The sequence below is a fragment of the Cupressus sempervirens genome, chromosome 5, assembly GCF_028749045.1.
Source record: "Cupressus sempervirens isolate cs-2001-9-10 chromosome 5, ASM2874904v1, whole genome shotgun sequence".
Taxonomy (NCBI): Eukaryota; Viridiplantae; Streptophyta; class Pinopsida; order Cupressales; family Cupressaceae; genus Cupressus; species Cupressus sempervirens.
The window spans coordinates 2,547,734-2,566,332 of NC_143122.1; the positions used below are offsets into that span (position 1 = coordinate 2,547,734).

Consider the following 18,599-nt stretch of genomic DNA (forward strand, 5'->3'; position numbering starts at 1 on the left):
CATCATGAACAAGAACACCATAAAGAGTGTTCTTAAAATTGCCCTCCTGTGATTGATCAATAGACAGAGAAACTAGAATATCATTCAAATGTGCAATATTTATTAAAAAACCAGTAGATATTAAAAAAACTATATTATTAGATTCCACTGAAAATGTGATCCACTGGCAAATAATATTGTAAGGGCTACTTACATGTGAACTGCTAACAAATGGTTTGAGATCCAACGTACAACCAAAGTCTACTTTTTTGTCAATTTTTCCTCTAGATCCAACTACACTGAAGCGCTTGAGATGAATTGCAAGAACATGTGGTGCTTTATCAATTTTGAGTTGTTCTAGAGCCTTCACTTTTACTTTGCATCATTCACATTGATCTCTTTTCACACCCCCATCTAACTGCTCCACTGCCTTGTAATGGGATAATGCTTTCAACAAGGAATCTGCTTGAATGATCTCTAGGCTCAAATCTAAGAAAGGATCAAATTTATTTGAGCAATAAGAAAATTGTGTGCACTTCACCTACAAGCCAGATTAAAGCAATTGTTAATGAATAAAATACTTTTCTAAGACTATAACCTAGAGTTCCTAGCATAAAAATAATTTTGAAAGGTTTAAGTGACTCAAAAAAGTAGAAATAATGACCAGAATGTGTGCTCCCGCCATCATGAACAAGAACATCATAATCAATCATTTTCTAACATCTTTTTACCCATTGTGTACCCATTGCACATCAATGTAGTATTGCTAGTTTTTTATTCATGTTATGCATGGAAAAAGCATACAGTAAGGGTCACATCAAAGTTTTCATTGGTAAGGAGAAACCCAACAAATTACCCACCATATTACATGGGCCTAAGGAAAGCTTTATGCTTGACCAAAGGCAACGCACCTGCAGCTAAAAGTCAGGATGATCGAACTGGAGTGAACAATGACTTTACAGAAAACACTTTGAAAACTTGTTAAGAAAATCTATCAACCTGCAATAAGATTTTATTAAAACTAGAATTATACAGATCCATATCATTAAAACTTAAAATACCTGTCAGTATTAGGTGTTCAAAAAAGCACACGCCGGACACCTCTTGGAATGTTCAGGGCCTCCATAACCTTTGCTACAATAAGAAAGAAATCCAAATAATATTAAATCTTTGCTGAAACTCCAATTCACAAGGATGTATAGTTATGTTCTAATAATCAAACACTAACAGTAAAAAACACAAAGCTGAAATGGATATGTAGCTAGTTTTTCTCCATTCATTCATAAAACAAGCTTGATACTAAAATGTAAGTGTTTTCTCTTTAAATTATATCATGCTGATCACAAATACTAATCACAGATTAGTTATCCAAAAGGGTGGAATAATGACAGAGGAGCCAAATACTAAAAGATACAATGAAGAGTTGCAATTCTTCAAATGATATTAAAAAGGCATTAATAACCAGTCCAAGGACATTATTCAGACAGAAGATTACTTTATATTCTATATAGACAAAGAAAATTCACAAAGACAATGATGACTGAATCAGATAGAATAGCCACCAACCAGGAGTTGATATACCAATGCAAATGGCAAGGGTGTGAAGACATGTTGCAGACAGCAGTAGAGGTCTCAAGGTGCAAAGAGAAGGATGAGAAGACAATGGAGATGAAGAGCCAAGGGAAGGCTAAACAAGGTGACTATATTCCAAGCATGGAGAAGTATGAAAATATGAGTTATTTTTGGTTAGTTATTCTAATTTTATTGCAGGCATATGAGAATATGATGGAGATTCCTAGTGTGGGGAAGATAGCAATAATTGGGAAGAGTTATGTTCTAGAAGGAGCTTGTTATTGCTTCTTGTTTCTACCTATTGTTAGTATCTTATTGAGCTTCACTTTGTTTCAAGAATAGTTTAATATTCTCTACTAAATAGGGCCAACCACATGAAGGTGGAAGCTCATTTGGCCCCACACCCCTCCCCCTAACATCACTCTACATTCCCCGTTAACATCTAACATTCATTCATTCTTTCAACCATTAATAAAATGTAACATTCAATCAATATCACATGATAACATTCAATCAATATCACATGATAACATTCATTAACACATTAGATCCGTTAACATGCAACATTCATCAATATTCTACATTAACACATAATTCATGAACATTCATTAGCACATAATTAAATTCATTGAGACATAAAATTCAGTCATTATCAATTAAAGTATGTAGATGACAATCATTTCTTTTCTTTCTTTCTATTTCTTTTTTCTATGTAAGCTCTAAGAGGAGCATCAATGTCATCATCAATTCCCCCCTCATCAGTTGTTCTGTTCTCTGTTCTTGATGATCTCAAATTCCTATGTTGTTGCAAAGGGGGGTCCTCTGCAATAACAAATAAAAGAGTTAAATTAAAATTAATTTATTATAATTGTTACAAGTATTTAATTATTTTAAATAACATAACTGTGGCACTCTTTACCTGATCTGACCACATCATTTTGTCTGGACTCAACGTCAACACGGTCATGAACATCGACCCCTCGATCCTCTATAGCTGCTATACAAAATGTTACTTTAATCCAAACACCAATTGCAATTACATATAAAAAATTTAATAGCAAATGTATACCTCCACCACTGGGATGCACATCATGCAAACCTTCAGCATCCATAGATTGTGTAGAAGGATTGTCAGGCTGCATTCCAACATCCTACGCATTGTTATCATTGCTAGCTTAAAATAGATATACTCACTTTATATTGGAACTTAACATCAAATAGACTAATTGGTAAAGTATTCAATTTGAAATAAATTTCATTTAGCTTATTTACCTGTGGCTCAGATGCATCATTATTAGAACCTTCTACACTGATTTCAGCTCGTAGCTATTCAGCCACGGCTCTATAGCCTTGTTGGAAGCCAATTCTCTTATCCTCTTCTGTGAGGCATCTCTTGAACTCTGAGCCCTGCATTTTTGCATGGTATGGTGAATTTTACTTGCATTATTTCATCAACCAATGGAGGGTAGTTAAAATATCAATAGCAAATCATCTATATCCATCACAATATAAAAGGAGAAAAATCGAGCAGTTTCGATGGAGCAATCTACTATATAAATGTTGCGTGTTTGTATGCTTTGCTTGTACCAACATATTTTCTCCAAATTCTTAAGTTGGGTAAGAGTTAGTTCAGCTCTTTGGAAATAAAAATGGTTGCAAGTGCTGCTGCATTCCCTCATTCATCACTACCTTTATTCTCAACTATTGGAGGAAAATTCAGTCTCAACCATGGCCTCCATTTGTGAGATTTCTTCATATGAGAATTTTGTGAATGAAGAGAAAAGTAAAATATTAGTGATTGGAGCCACTAGTTATATTGGTCGCTTTGTTGCTCTTGCAGTTGTAAATGCAGGCCATTCTACCTATGCTCTCATTAGACCCATCACTGCCCATGATTCTGCCAAAGAAAAGTGCCTCCATGAATTGAAAGATTCTGTGTTAACATTGTCTATGTATGTCACTAACTCTATTCATAACTAAGATTTTGTGGTAGATATGTATGGCACAGTTGTAAAGTGTGTGTACTTGTTTAAAATATTGATTTTACAGATTGTAGATTTTTTTGATTGGTCATATAGGTTTAGAATATATGATTAAGCTTTGCTTGTTTGTTCATGGTAACTACTATTGCAGCTATTTGCTAAATTGTTAGATAGCGGTCATCTCACAAATAATCATGTTTGACTATCTTGTTGTGAAGTTGGGTATTTAGAAATTATGTTAAGAAGGGGTGTTCAGTCAGTGATCTCCTTATCAATGAGTCTAATTTGGTTGGGATCATGAGCTATATTATAGTTGTAAAAATTTGTGTTGTAATGGGTTTTATTAATGTCTACATGTTCTGTAATGGGTCTTATTAATGTGCATGTATATTATAATGGGTGTTCTGCAGGGAGATTTAAGTGATCATAATTCAATGGTAAAGGCCATGTAAGGCATTGATACTGTTATTTCAATTGTGGGCGATGGTCAACTTACATATCAGCTTAAGATTGTAGACGCCATTAAAGAAATTGGCACTATTAAGGTCAGAACATAGGACCCTAACATTATTACCATGAATGCTTGTTAACTGTAATAGACTTAAGAATTGTTGAACTTTGATGCAGAGGTTTCTTCCTTCAAAATTTGGGCATGATATAGACAGAGCCAATCCAGTAGAACCAGGGCTAAGCTTTTACAAAGAAAAGAGAGTTGTTATGAGGGCAATTGAGGCATCCAACATTCCATACACTTACATCTGCTGCAATTCTATTGCTGGGTGGCCTTACTTTTATCATACCCATCCCTCTAAGCTTGCTCCTCCCCAAGATTAGTTTGAAATCTATGGAGATGGAAACATCAAGGGTGAGATTTTAAATAATGTCATATTAGTAAATGAAGGAATCTTCACTAATCTAGATTGCAGAGTCTCACTTCAATTGTTGAATTGTTTATATTGAATATGAAAATCCACTACTGTTATTATATTCTATTGACCTATTTATAATTGATGAGCTAAATAAGGGAGTCCTAGCATTTCCCATCACATTATATAAAAAATTTGATACAAATTTTCATTTACTAATACTTACAACTCTTGCTTGAAGTTTCGAAAAACCACCAGAGCCGAGCTTGTGTGTCCTGTGCTTTTCTAGTCTTGCCTTTGTTGCCTTTGATGTGTCAGACAATCTATGAAAAGTTTGAAATATGTTAGATAGTATAAATATAGAGGTTAATTAGTACATAATTAGATTCTCAACAGTATCACGTACCTTGCTGTACTCTCCACTATTATAATATTATTTTTCTTGTCAGCTTTATACTTTCCATCCAAAATCAGAGCCTGCCACTCGGCCTCAGGAACATAGGGTGGACGCTTGTACCTAGGGTTATCCTGTAAGTTTTTTCTGTACTGGTCCCTAATATACTTCAAACATAAACCAACTTTTTCAAGGACCTTGTTTCTCTCGAATGCACGAGGTCCAAAGAGTTGGGTCATGCTCTCTATAAGATCATCCTTCAACGGTTTACGTTGGTTATTCCACCTTTTAAGTAAAAAAAAACATGTTAGACTCATAAATGAAGTGAAGCTACCTTTAATATAGTTCAAGAAATGGATGAAAAGGAAAACTATTATAGCAATGATATGAAATCAAAATAGTGGTTTGGGGTTTTAGTTAGGATGTGATGTTCCACCAGATATGCATGGTGGGCCCGAATATTTGCAAACACTCATCACCAAGTTTTCTCCAAAAAAGATCATTCCCTACAAAACAATCATGGGATCATTAGTCGATGAAGAGTGATCAAAAACTAAATTACTATTCTATCACTATAGAATAATAATAACTTTAAAGTACCTGGAACTTTGGCTACTTTTAATGGAATGCCTTCATCATCGTTGATGATCAATGTGACATCCTTCACCGTTCCCGTACTAGGAACATAGGAACATCCAGGAAATGATGTTGCGGCTCCTATTGCAAAAAGTTTCATAAGTCTTTGACACGAAGTATAAAAGAACAAATGATAATTGATGTTAAAAAGTTGTAAAAAAAAACTGTTTGTTGCTGTCATAAGAGAGAAAAGGAAGGATTTGTGTACCAGTAGATGGTGCAACAATCGATGCCTGTAAGTTGCGTGTTGCTAACTCAGCAGTCGAAAAGAGATTTGTGGTTGTCCTAGATGGAGGCAGCATCATCATAGGATTCAATTGATGTGAAGCTGAAGAATAAAATTGTTAGAGCATGCATAAATATAGAACGCGTGGACTAGCATGGACAAGATTGTTAGAGAATTAAAAAAAGGATTGTTCAAGCATGTATTGTCAATGATTATGATCATTCCTATATATATTCAATGGAAAATAGAAGTGGGGAATGGAACATGCGATCTACCTGAACCACTTGCAGCACCCTCATCATGGGAACGGGGCTCAAAATCACGCAAAAAACTCTGTAAAGACAACGCATCCATATTTTAATTAATGCCATAAAAAAACATAACATAAAAACCATTATTGAAATCTTGTTATAATTAAAAATTTCATTAATACTTACTTTTAAGGTTTCAGAGGTGTGCATCAATTCAGCTCCCCTTTCTCTTATTTCCTGAGTAGTAGGCTTTATGGTTGCCAAACGTAAAATTTCTCTGCCAATTTTCTTTAGCAACTTTTTAGTCGAACCGATCGGGTCATCGGTGTCTGCTAAATCAATATAAAAAGGGTCCTCCTCAGGGGGGGGGGGGGGGGGGGGGGGGGGGGGGGGCTGCTGATCAGGGACTGCAGGTTCCTTTCCCTCCCTCCAACCACTGGCCCTCTGTGACAACAATAGTATTAGTATTATCAAAATTACTCCAATACAATGAAGAAAACAACATTAAAAAAATAGCATTTTGCTTCTATCTAGTTTGCACAATTACAATGAGTTTTACCTGCTTGTGTGTAGATGAGTCGAGAACATCGCCAGCATCCCCTTCGGGCGGTTGCTCCATATTGTGCCCCTATGTCAAAGATCAAGTATAAAAATGTTAGCCAAAAATTTATTGACTAAATGGTATGTTGGAGTCACTGATTAGAAGTTGGTTTAATAGTATGTACCACCCCCATGATAGTAGCCTCGTTTGTATCTATGCGGTTCAAATTGTAATCAATAAGAAGCTCTTCCCCTGCACGTATTGATTTTATCGCACAGATGAATACACAATTTCCCTCGCGTGCCTCAAATATGCAATTGGGTTGCTTTATAGTTGACCCAGGTCGTGTACTATTTATAAAACCTGCAATATTCCCTGTTGGTTTTGGCCTTCCATCAATGTATATAGCCACACTTTTACTTTGATTATTGTCTTGTTGTTGTATATAATTTGCTGAGAGGGCATACCTACGCATACTTTTTTTATATTTAACAATATGCATCCAAATTTTGTAATCGTAACATGGTCCAACATACTTCATCAATTCAGAAACTTTTTTGTAAGACACCTTTATGTCGTCCATAGAAAATAGGCCCAAACCATGTAGTGATGATGGTGCTATGCGATATATCCTCTCGTTAACACAAAAATCAGTGTTTATTGGAGGAAGTTCCTTGGGTACCCAATGTTTTTGTAGATGTTGGTACCTCAAGGGCACCTCAATGTCGCCTTCCGTCTCATCATCATAAGAACATGACCCCCCTTGAGCAAGGAAAATTTTCATGCATTTATTGAATTTCCTTCTAGTCCTTTGACCTCTAGTTAATCTCCCTGTTCTAGATAAACTATATGTCTCACTTTCCTCTTCTATTCCTATATTTCCCTCACTCGAGGAAGACACTTTTGAAAAATACCTATTTGCTGGTACCTGCAAATGGGAGAGATCTTAGAAGACATCAATCTTACTATTGATAAGTGTATTAAATAGACTGTCTATAAGGAGTATTGACTTATACCTGTCGATCCATGAGACTGTGCAGGATGCTCCTGAAAGGGGTTTAGTTTCCTGCAAATGTAATTCAATTATCATGAGCATAATCACATCATAATCATAATCACATCCATCATTAGCATCACATAAAAATTAAAAACATTAAAAGGTACACAATAAAACACTTAAATCAGGCTCACATTATAAGCCTACTAGGGAAGTAGGCCTAATGAAGGGCTAAAACTGGGTTTTTGTATCAGCTGATGAGTTGAGGGCTTAGTCACCTTGGGGACATGCTATTTGAAGTTGTTTGAAACTTGTAGCTTTTAAATAGATAATGAATAAACTATGTAACCATATATATAAGACAAATATATTTCTATCAAGAAATGAATATTAAATAGATTAAGGATTGATGGCATACCTCTAAATTCCATCATCATCATCCTTGTCGTCATCATCATCATCATCCTCACCATCATCATCATCGTCGTTGTCATCATCATCATCGTCATCATCATCAACATCAACATCATCTTCATCATCATCATCAGTAGCAACATCATCGTTATCATCTTCTTCTTCTTCATAAAAATTTGTGTCAGGAACATCATCCAATAACTGTCGATCGTGATCACCATCTACATCATCTTCTACTTCTTCGGTATCTTCTTCTTCCATCGCATTATACTTTATTGGCCTTCCTCTCGGTTCATGTCTAACAACAAATGACCAACCTGGTTTATGTGGAACCTCTGAGTAAAATACCTGCTCACATTGGCTTGGAAGAACATAAGGCTTATCCCCAACTAGCTCAAACGGCCTTGTATTAACCATTGTAAATCCATTATCATGTTCAATAACAGTTCTATAAGGATCATTTGGATTAAGTCGTAGCCTGTACCATTTGACAACGAAGAGTACTAATTTGAAGGAACTAAAGTCACACTCAAGTATCTCATCCAAAATGCCATAGTATTGATTTTCAGACTCTTGAGGACGTAAGTCATTTCTAGATGAAATATTAGTCACTTGAAAGACTGCAGTTATTCCTGAATCACAAGTTTTCTTCGTGTCATCCAACACTTTGACGCAAAATTTCTGACCATTACAGAACATAGCCTTGTGGTGTTTAACCTGCAATAATATGTGAAACATATCAACATTATTGTATCGTGAGTTGATAAACATACGGGTGATTAATAAATTTGTATGTACCTAGAAATCTCTTGAACCACATGCTAAATCTATTTCCCTTTGCGTAACATTGGAATCTCCATTACGATGAGCTTCTTTAACCAATTAAGATACACCTTCCCATGTTAATGTGCGATCAAAATGTTGACATCGTTCAATCCATACCATCATCCAATCAAGATTGTTTGCAATATACAAATGTAGTGCATCCCACTCTCGAGCACCTATTAAAAAAAAAATAGACAACTTACAACCGATTTATTTTGAAGATTAAGAAATAATCTATTACAATAAAATCTTATAATTTATTACCTCTCACTTTCCTCAATGTACCTTTCCCCATCAAGTACTCCCCTTCTAATTTTTTAAAAGGCTCGAGATCCCAAATGCGATCTACATGGATATTTGATGCAAACTTAGGAAGATATTCAGTAACGTACACCATAGTCTGGTATACCATATATCCCTCTACCATAGAACCCTCAAGATGTGCTCTTTGTCGAACCAAAGCCTTCAAAGATTTCAAATGCCTCTCAACCATCCACATTGACCTAGTGTGTACAGGTCCACACAATTCAATCTCCTCAACTAGGTGTATGAGGTAGTGTTCCTGTGCATTGAAAAAAGTTGGAGGTAGACACTTTTGCATTTCACATAGTAAATGAGGAATTCTTATCTTCCAATAGTTTATATCTTCTTTATGGATTTCTTTATATGACAACCACCTTACATTAAGAGATTCAAGTCACAAAAAAATATAGATATGAGACTTTACAAAATAATATACAATAGATTACATAGCAAGAAAAACAAATCACGAATATAATAAATATATACAACAAATTGAACAGATATTACTGCTTACCTCATATATTTTCCAAGATCGTATATCACTTGTTTGATGTTATTTTTGAAGTGCTTTGGGAGAGATAGAGGAAGCACGTACTGCAATAATTATAAACCAATCATTTCATTGTTTTCTAACATAACATAACGAATAGTACATGTAGTTTATGAATATATTGTAAATATAGAAGAACATAAGTTACCTTGACGAAAGTATGCCAATCATGCATTTTGAGCCCTAGCCCAAATTCACTTTTTTTTGATATGAGATTGTTTATGTTCGCAGCAAATCTTGTGGGAAATCAAATTTTTCGTATGACTTCTTTTATGGCATCACTTTGCTGCTCCATTAATAACCATGGAAGGGCACTTATATTAATCTGATCTTTGTTGCTATTTGAGTGAATGAAATTTTTCAATGCATGATTGGATTCATGTATGTCATTACAAATTTTGACAATTTTCTCTTTGTCACGCCTTCCGTCCAATATTTTCCACAATGTCTTTGTTATATTCTTTCCAATATGCATAGTATCAAACAAATGCACAATTTGTAAGTGCTCATAGTAGGGCAACCTACTAAATTGTCTAGGATAGCTTTTTAGTCCCTTTGGAAGGTTGTCAGTATTGCCTTGACGACCTTCATGATCATCAATTACACAATTAGTCAACAAAAATCACAGTAAAAATATATAAATTACAAACATAAACCATTAGGTGGAATGGCATTACCTCAACAATTAATTCTATTATATTCCAACTTCCATAGGCGAGGTGTCATTCTTCGTGGCTTTGATGTAGTCTTTTCTTTCCCATTGAAAAGAGGTTTTTCCGTACTTCGATACTTATGATTCCTATGGAGGAAGTGTCTACACTCATCAAACACCTGCTTTCCTAAACTTTTTGAATGACGAGATTTCATCTTTGGACCACAAACTAGACATGCAAATTTTCCCTTTGTTTGAAGACCTACAAGATAATGATGTAATTGGATTATTAAATATGTTGATTTTTATAAGTAGAATTAGTGTGCACAACTTGAATTCACTATAACATACCACAAAAATGTGTTAGCCCTAGGGCATCATGTATTGTCCATGCAAGTATTGCATGGAATTGAAATTGTCTTTGTCCTATTGGTCTAGACACGTCATACATAGTGACACTGTTCCATAACTCCACCAATTCGTCGATAAGAGGCTCAATATATACATTCATATCTTTTACTTGATATTTACCTACTTGAATGAACAGTAACATTACATAATTATTATGACCGTTTTACTGCAAGATTTGTAAGTACATGTAAATTAATAACTATCAAATGATAAGATACCTGGAACAATCATTGCCAACATAATGTGCTCCCTTTTTATTGACATCCATGGAGGAATGTTATTGTTGATAACAAAAACAAGCCACACCGAGTAAACAGATCTCATCTCTCCAAATGGATTAACATCGTCCGTTGCCAATGAAAGCCTAAGATTACGAGGTTCTTCTTTGAAGTGTTGCCACTTTTCCTCTATGTGCATAAATGTCAAACCATCTGCAGGGATTTGAATAATGTCATCTCGACTTCTATTGCGTGCATGATAATCCATAAATTGAGCCAAGCTACTACACCTGAATAATTGTCGCATCCGTGGAATAATGGGGATGTAACGAAGAACCTTTTGAGGCACTTTTTTTGTTAGTCGATCTGTTTGATATCTACTTGTATGACATACAGGGCATTGTGTTGTAAATTCATGTTCTTTATAATATATAATATGATCATTGGGACAAGCATGTATTGCTTCATACTCCATTCCAATATCTTTCATAACAACAGTTAATTCTCGATATGAGCGAGGTAGAATATTTGATGATGGTAATAGAAACTCGCCTATCAATTTATAGCAAAAAATATAAGTTGTTAATATAAACAATATTAGTGGTACATTATTCACCCTTTGTTAACTATAAAGACATATATGACATACCTTCCGTGACATTGTTATGTTGGATAAACCATTCATAACCTTCAAGTTCAACAACAACAATACAACAGAGAGAAGAGTTGTTTGGGAGTCTTTGTATAGGGGATCGTATGCCTTCTGAAGTAGAGGTACATCGAGGCTATCATCATCATCATGATCAGATATGCTTGGACTAGATGTGTCATGGATCAATGTATTTATACCATCCTCTTCAATTGTGTTTTCTTGCGCATGATCGTCATCTTCCATGGGATCATTATCTTCACCTTGGATATTTGCACCTCCATATTCCTCCACTTTGAAAACCATATTCTTCGGATTGTTGTGGTTCATATCATGTACTTCCCTGAGAAGATCAACCTATATAAAATTGATTAACATAAGTAAACCATGATCATCAACTCATCATCAAGTGATTTCATATGTATATAAATTGTTAAAATGATATAATGAACGACTTACCAGTGGATGATAGTCATGCCCCCCTTCAATGTGACCATTCTCCCTACAATGTCTCTTAACTGTTTTGATTAGCAGTCTTCTACGGTTTAAGCCCTTACAAATATTGCAAGGACAATAACATTTTCCATCACCTTTTCTTTTCAAGTTAGACCACAATCTACCGATTGTCTCCCTATTTTGTTCTTCACTTATATTATCTAACATGATCGTTCTTTGCAGGAAGCAAAAATCGGGCTATGAAAACTTTGGTCTACAACTTTCACAAAGTAAGCAAAACTGTCGAAAGTACACAAATCTTCTTAGACCTAGCTAAATACTTTAATATTTTAAAAATACTTTCTTTGACTCTATTCCTAAGATTATTTGTAAAACTTAGACCAACCGCCAGAAGGTCTTATTTCAAGAGACCTTACAACATTAAGTCACTAAAAGCAATTTCAAAACATATAAGCTAAAAGTCTAGTTAAAATATACATTAGAATAATAATAATAATAATTCATACCCGAGTGCGTGGCTATAACTCGTGCAACGGCCTTCTTGCTTAGCTGTCAAAGCTCTCCAGCAATCAAATTATACAAACTACAAGGCCTAACAAAAATTTCAAAACATATAAGCTACAAGTCTAGTTAAAATATACATTAGATTAGATTCAACAATAGCAAGCAATGTTATTCAGAATTAGATTCAACAAACCTTAGCAGTGTAAATAGCCATCTCCTCTAAACTGGACTCCAGACACGAGGGGGCATTCACATACTCTTCCCCTAAAGGTATCCTGAAGAACAAAAGTCACTATTCTTGAGTTTGTGAATTGCACCTTGAGATGAATGAAGCTTAAAAGGAATGAAAATTGTTTTCATACATTTAAATCACGATGTAATATTTATTCATAAGTATATACCTTGCAAGCACTTAAAATTGTTGTTATATGTGATGCGGGAAAAGAAGAAGTTTATACTTATGTATATAGATGCACTTCCTGTATGCGATTCAAAGCTCGAATGTTATCAAGTGTGTCCAATGATGGGGAGAGACCTCTGCGCAAGCAGAAGATCTGCAATGAAACAAAAGAAAAGAAAATTTTCTTATAGTAAGAACAAGTTTGTTGTGTTGCACATGGTACCAAAAAAATAGTGTATAATATCTTTTTCTTTATCTGGCTTTCAATTCAGCATGAGAGCCTTTAATAGAAAAGTCAAGTTGATAACATATTTAACAAGAGCTGCAGGGCAACATAGTTCCTACATAAGTCCAAGAAAATGTGTGAGGATTGACATAGATTTGCGTAAGTCCAAGAAGATGTGTGAGCACTGACATAGATTTTGTGAACATTTTCTATGTAATGAAGATTTTACCGCAAATGGAATGAACCTAGGGGTCGATTGGTAAACTGATTATTTGTATCAAATGGTGTAAAATTGAAACTAAAACCATTTCAACTGGCCACGCCACTCATGGACTATTCCTCCATATGTTATAATACTTTCATCATATATCACAAATATGAAATAGAATATGTAGCACACTAAAATAAAGCATTAAAAGATAGTGTCTAAATGTAATTAAATATATGGAACTGGTTATAAGAATCTATACAAATCAATCAGAATGGGTTGAAATCAATGCATCTTACTTCAACATTTCATGTAACACAGCCAAATCCAAAAGAAATCTCACAGACAAACTACCTAAGATTTATAACCTTTATCTTCCAATATCCAATGGCTCCTTATAGGCGTTAATACAAAGAAGCCAACTGTCAAAAACTGTGGCAGTGATGAACATTTTGAAAAATAAAATTGTAGTAGGTATAAATAAAAAATAGTGAAGAATGGTGTAGACTTGTAGCCAGAAGATAACACAGTGAAAATTGATGAGCTCTTTGTTATCACCCACCTCAAAGAAACGTGCATATTGACTCCAAGTGTCAAATGTCAGTTGTAAGTGCAACAATGCAAGTTTTCATCTGTGTAACTTGTTTTTCTGCTACAGTCAATGTTGATACATCCTGCTTTAACATAAATAGAGTAGTCACCAAACAAATTATCAAGAGACCCTATGGTCATCGTCATGATTATTTGCTAAGCCAATTTCAACATCAAAGCCTCTAATATGAATATAGAGGATCATAATTACATCCCATATGATTGTCATAGAGTGAGATCTGAAACATTGTGATTCAAAAAACATATACAATCTCTTCTAGAAACAACATCAAGTAAAATCTTGGATAGCAGAAAAATTGTTATGTATAACAGAAAGTTGTTTTTAAATAAACTTAAGCAATTTTTAATTTACCAAAGTTTTTGCTAAGCCCACATTTGCCAACTGTGTAAGGAACTTCATATGATGCTATGAGGAATGTGTTGATGAAGCCAAAAAATGTGATTTTTTGATTAATCACTAGTTGCCAACGTTCATGATTATGTAATTGTGAAGGACATGTCTAAATTGTATCTACTCTGATTTACAATCAATTTTCATCCTATCACTGTGAAAAATGGTAGTGTGATGTTGCTTGTATTACAAAAGGGATGTTGCTTGCCAATCTTGTTGAGGGTACTAACCCCAAATCCCTATAAGGGACATTGCCTCTTGATCCTTTTAGGTGCTCCATCCCTAAACCTGTGCCAACGATTGTCCCCAAATCAACCCTTGCTAACCACCATCCCCAAATCAAGATCCTAGGTCCCACCCTTCCCAAGACTCTAAAGGAACATAGAATTTTTTGCAACTTTGTACTTAGTTTTTAGGTTGACTTCATACAAAGGAAATTGTAATTGAAAACTATCAACAATTAGTTATCATTTATGCAGTGTGTAGTATGTATTGTGCAATACAATTTAATCAAATATAATATGAACATAAATAAGAAAAAATGTATCTCATAGTTTATGGAATAAGCTTTCATTTTATTTTATTTTTGTATCTCTATTCTATAAAACCATGTTTTGTTAATTTTTTCATCTTTATTTTATGTGTGTTGAAAATATGATTTTTTCTTGATTGATTCGTGATAGTTCGATAATTTTTGAATCTTTTGGTTTGCCTTTTTTTACTAAGAAGATTTTTACTACTATGGTAGATAGTAGGAAACCACTGCAAACTTTCATTTACATAAAATATAATGCCATGATCAATAATGTTATAGGCTCTTTTAAAAAGAGAGAATTACAATTAACTCTTGAAATGAGCTGGCCTATTACAATTAACTTTATCAATGTGCTGGACTATTAAAATTTTGATTGGAATTACACGATATAACAATGCACTTGTAGTCTGGTCTATTGCAAATTGACCACTGTTTCCAAAAGAATATGTTGCATTTTATTCCATTACATAGAATATGATACTGCGAGCCTGCATTCCCTTCCAAAAACCGCACTGTATTATGGTTATGGCACACAACTCGGGAATTTGACTTCAATTCTTTTGGCATCTTTGTTGCTCTTGTAGAAAAAAATGATATTGCAAATATATAACCATGCAGCTCAAGACAAAATTGTAAACCTGCTATATTATAAAACCCGTTGCAACCATACAAACTCAACAAGAGAATCATCCATAGGACAATGCAGGGTTGTTGTGCCTCCTACCAACATTCCTCAGGGTGAACTAAAGCAATAACCAACTCAGATCACCTTGAAAAAAGAAGTGACTAGGTTAACCCCAAATTTTCTCAACAATTGGGTTGCTGCCATCAAGCAAACCCATAGTTAAAGAAAGCGGTCAGACCAACCATCGACCGAAAAGCATCCAGCAACACCATCAGCGACTACCCAAAAATTAGATCCTATATGGACAAACAGACATCATCCATCTATCTGCAAAAAGATGCTATAGATGAGATAGTGTAAGTCGGATATAAAGAGGAAATGTTCCACTTGGAGCCAAATTGAGGGCCAAGTAATATTTACACATCAGAAAACTAGATACAAAACATATATAAACAAGTGCCATGTTGAAATATCTATATTTCTCAACCCATGTAGTGAACATCACTCATTGCTCCTTTCAGGCTTTTTGTCAACCAAATGGTTGTTTCTCTTGGGGAGACTTTACCACGTCCAAAAGGCCTCAAAACTATGCCAAGTTCTTCTAGTCTCTGCTGTTGGAGTAATTGTGCACTAAGCTCTAGCAAGCCTTCAAGAGCTTCTGCTCTTTGTTGATATGATTTAAGATCTATTCCTCCTTTTACTCATTTTTGAGAATAATCAAAATCTCTACTGGAGGTTGAGGTTGTCTTAAGGTGTTGATCTGCAATATGATGGTCAGTAACAGTTGTCCCCATGGGAACTGATAGGACATCTAGATCATTATTGTCTGCATCTAAAAATGAATTCACATCTGTTCTTCCTTGCAGCAAGCTGCTTACAGTTCCTCTCTCTAACTCAGCTTGATCTGTACCAACTCAAAAAGCACTGTGTCTAATTACATGAATAACATCATTGAAGGTTGGTTTCACGTGAACAAAAGCAGGAGCTTTTGCATTGATCTAGATCGTGCACTTCTCCTGTGTTCTATCACAGTTTGCATCATCCCTATCTGAGCCTAAGCTTGATGAGGTGGACCTTTCTAAACGCAATCCATATGGTCTACTCTCTGCTCTCAAATGACAACTTTCTTCTCTAGGAATGTCTAAGCGAGTACCCTTAACACGTTGTTTTGCAGCGGGCAGCAAATTTTCAGAAGGGGCTATGGAGAACTCCGCAATTCGATTAAGTCTGGGTGCACTAACTGATACATTAGGAGACTGCATAGCTCGAAGCCCTGAATATTTTTTTTTCTGTCAAAATACCACAAAGTGGAAGCTTTAGAAACATAAGGTGACTCAGTAGTTGCATCTTCTGGAGTAAGGTTTGATCTCTCAGTGAGTGCTTCAATTCTTCCAAATGAAGATGCTGATGAGCGTGAAGTTAAAGAAGATTTTCATGGCCTAGGTGTTACAAATTCATTGTTAACAACTTTTACTTTAGGTGTTCCATTCTGAGGACTATTAGTAATGAATGTAGGCCGTGAAACTGATGGCTTTGTTGGTAGGGGCAGGGAGGCCCTATGACTAGAAATACCTAGAGTTGAACCTGGTACACAAGATGGACGTTGAGATTGTTTTGTGTGTGAATATTTACCATCCAATTTTGGTGTCAAGACAACTCGTGGTGAAGGTTCTCCATAAGGTAGCTGTCAAATTTATGACTCAAGTTAACATTACAGTTAGGATAACAAAAGAAAATTGTAGAAATAATAAGAATTTGGAACTTATAGATTGCTTGCCTTGAGTAAGATGTGCCTTCTTTACAGAATCTGTTTTTACTCTGGGAGTGGGAAAAACTTGATCAGGGGTCTGAGGGCTTCCCACTCCAACAATCTCTTTTGCAAGTTGCTTTGTTGCATTTGCAGGAGAGCTTTTCTTATGAACCATGGGGTGCTTTACTTCTTTATTTCTATCTACAAGACTTTTCGGATTTTTTGCAAGAAAGCTATGGCCATAATGCTTATCCAATGGAACATCCTCTGAACACAAATTTGATTCCTCTGGTTCCTGCACAGCTGAATATTTATTTAAAAAAACCTTCTTGGAAGATTTTGGTAATTCCTTTCCTGTGTATGACCATGTACCTTCACTTCCAATGTTATGCGAAAGGCTATCCTACAATGCACTATCTCTAGCATTCACATAATCACGAGGGGGCCTTACTGGACAAGTTAGATCACTATTACTGGAACCTTCTCTATCACAACTGTTGTTGCTTTCATCTATATTTTTTTGTTCAAGATGGTATCCACCCCTCAAGACCCTATCTGGGGTTGGACAGTGAACAAGGCCAAAATGTGTCCTGCCTTTAGCAATGTAAGGTTGAAAATGAGGATGCCTCAAGTTAGATACTATAGACCTTCGCAATGAGGGCCATAATTTCATAACTATGCCAGATATATAATACCACTGCATTTCTGTGTAAGATACATGCAACCAAATGTACTTTTTATTACTGGCCATTTTGTGGACATAGGGCCTTTCATTTCCAATGAAAATAATGTTCTATTATTACTTTTATACTTGAATTAATGAATATTGAGCAAGGATTTTTGAATTTTATTCATTATATGAACATTTAAACTTGAATCTTGATCTCATGTAATGGGATACTTGTAACAATTTTCCAACTTGTATCCCAAATTTTTAATATATAGTCGTAAATCTATTGCTACCATCCTACCATAATGGGCTTCGAGAGTGAGATCTTACCACCCAAGGCTATGCAAAATAAAATAAGCTTTGATGCATTGGACTATGAGGAACAACAAATTTTCATGGATTTCGCATGTCTTTTTATTGACAAATCCAAGCACACTGCCATGGAAGTACGAGAGGCATCAGCATGGAGCTCTCGGCATGCAATGGAAACACTTAAAAACAAGTGTCTTGTTCAAGAAATGAAAGGGCATTCATGAGAAACATTAATAGTTATAATGAGAATGCATGACCATCTTTGGGACATGGGAAGATAAATTGCAAATAGCTTCAGCCTAGTGAACCAGAATACAATTACCAAAATGAATTTATCTCATAAAGGTTGATATTTTGCAATTTTCTTTGGTCAAATGTAGATTGCCATATTGTTGTCAAGACCATAATGTCTTATGACGTTTAAACTAGAACCTGATGTTACTG

The 18,599-nt window shown here is 35.1% G+C and overlaps 1 protein-coding gene and 1 pseudogene across 1 annotated transcript; both read right to left on the minus strand.

Moving 5' to 3' along the window:
- Positions 1–2,227: 2,227 nt before the first annotated feature.
- Positions 2,228–15,365, minus strand: LOC149554312 (uncharacterized). Its single transcript, XM_089828420.1, has 3 exons — positions 15,266–15,365; positions 2,471–2,563; positions 2,228–2,373 (listed from the first exon to the last, which is right to left on the minus strand). Exons 1-3 carry the CDS (start codon positions 15,363–15,365, stop codon positions 2,228–2,230), a joined length of 339 nt encoding a protein of 112 aa, XP_089684546.1.
- A 540-nt stretch (positions 15,366–15,905) lies between these two features.
- Positions 15,906–17,924, minus strand: LOC149554313 (serine/threonine-protein kinase Nek2-like; annotated as a pseudogene).
- Positions 17,925–18,599: the final 675 nt, after the last annotated feature.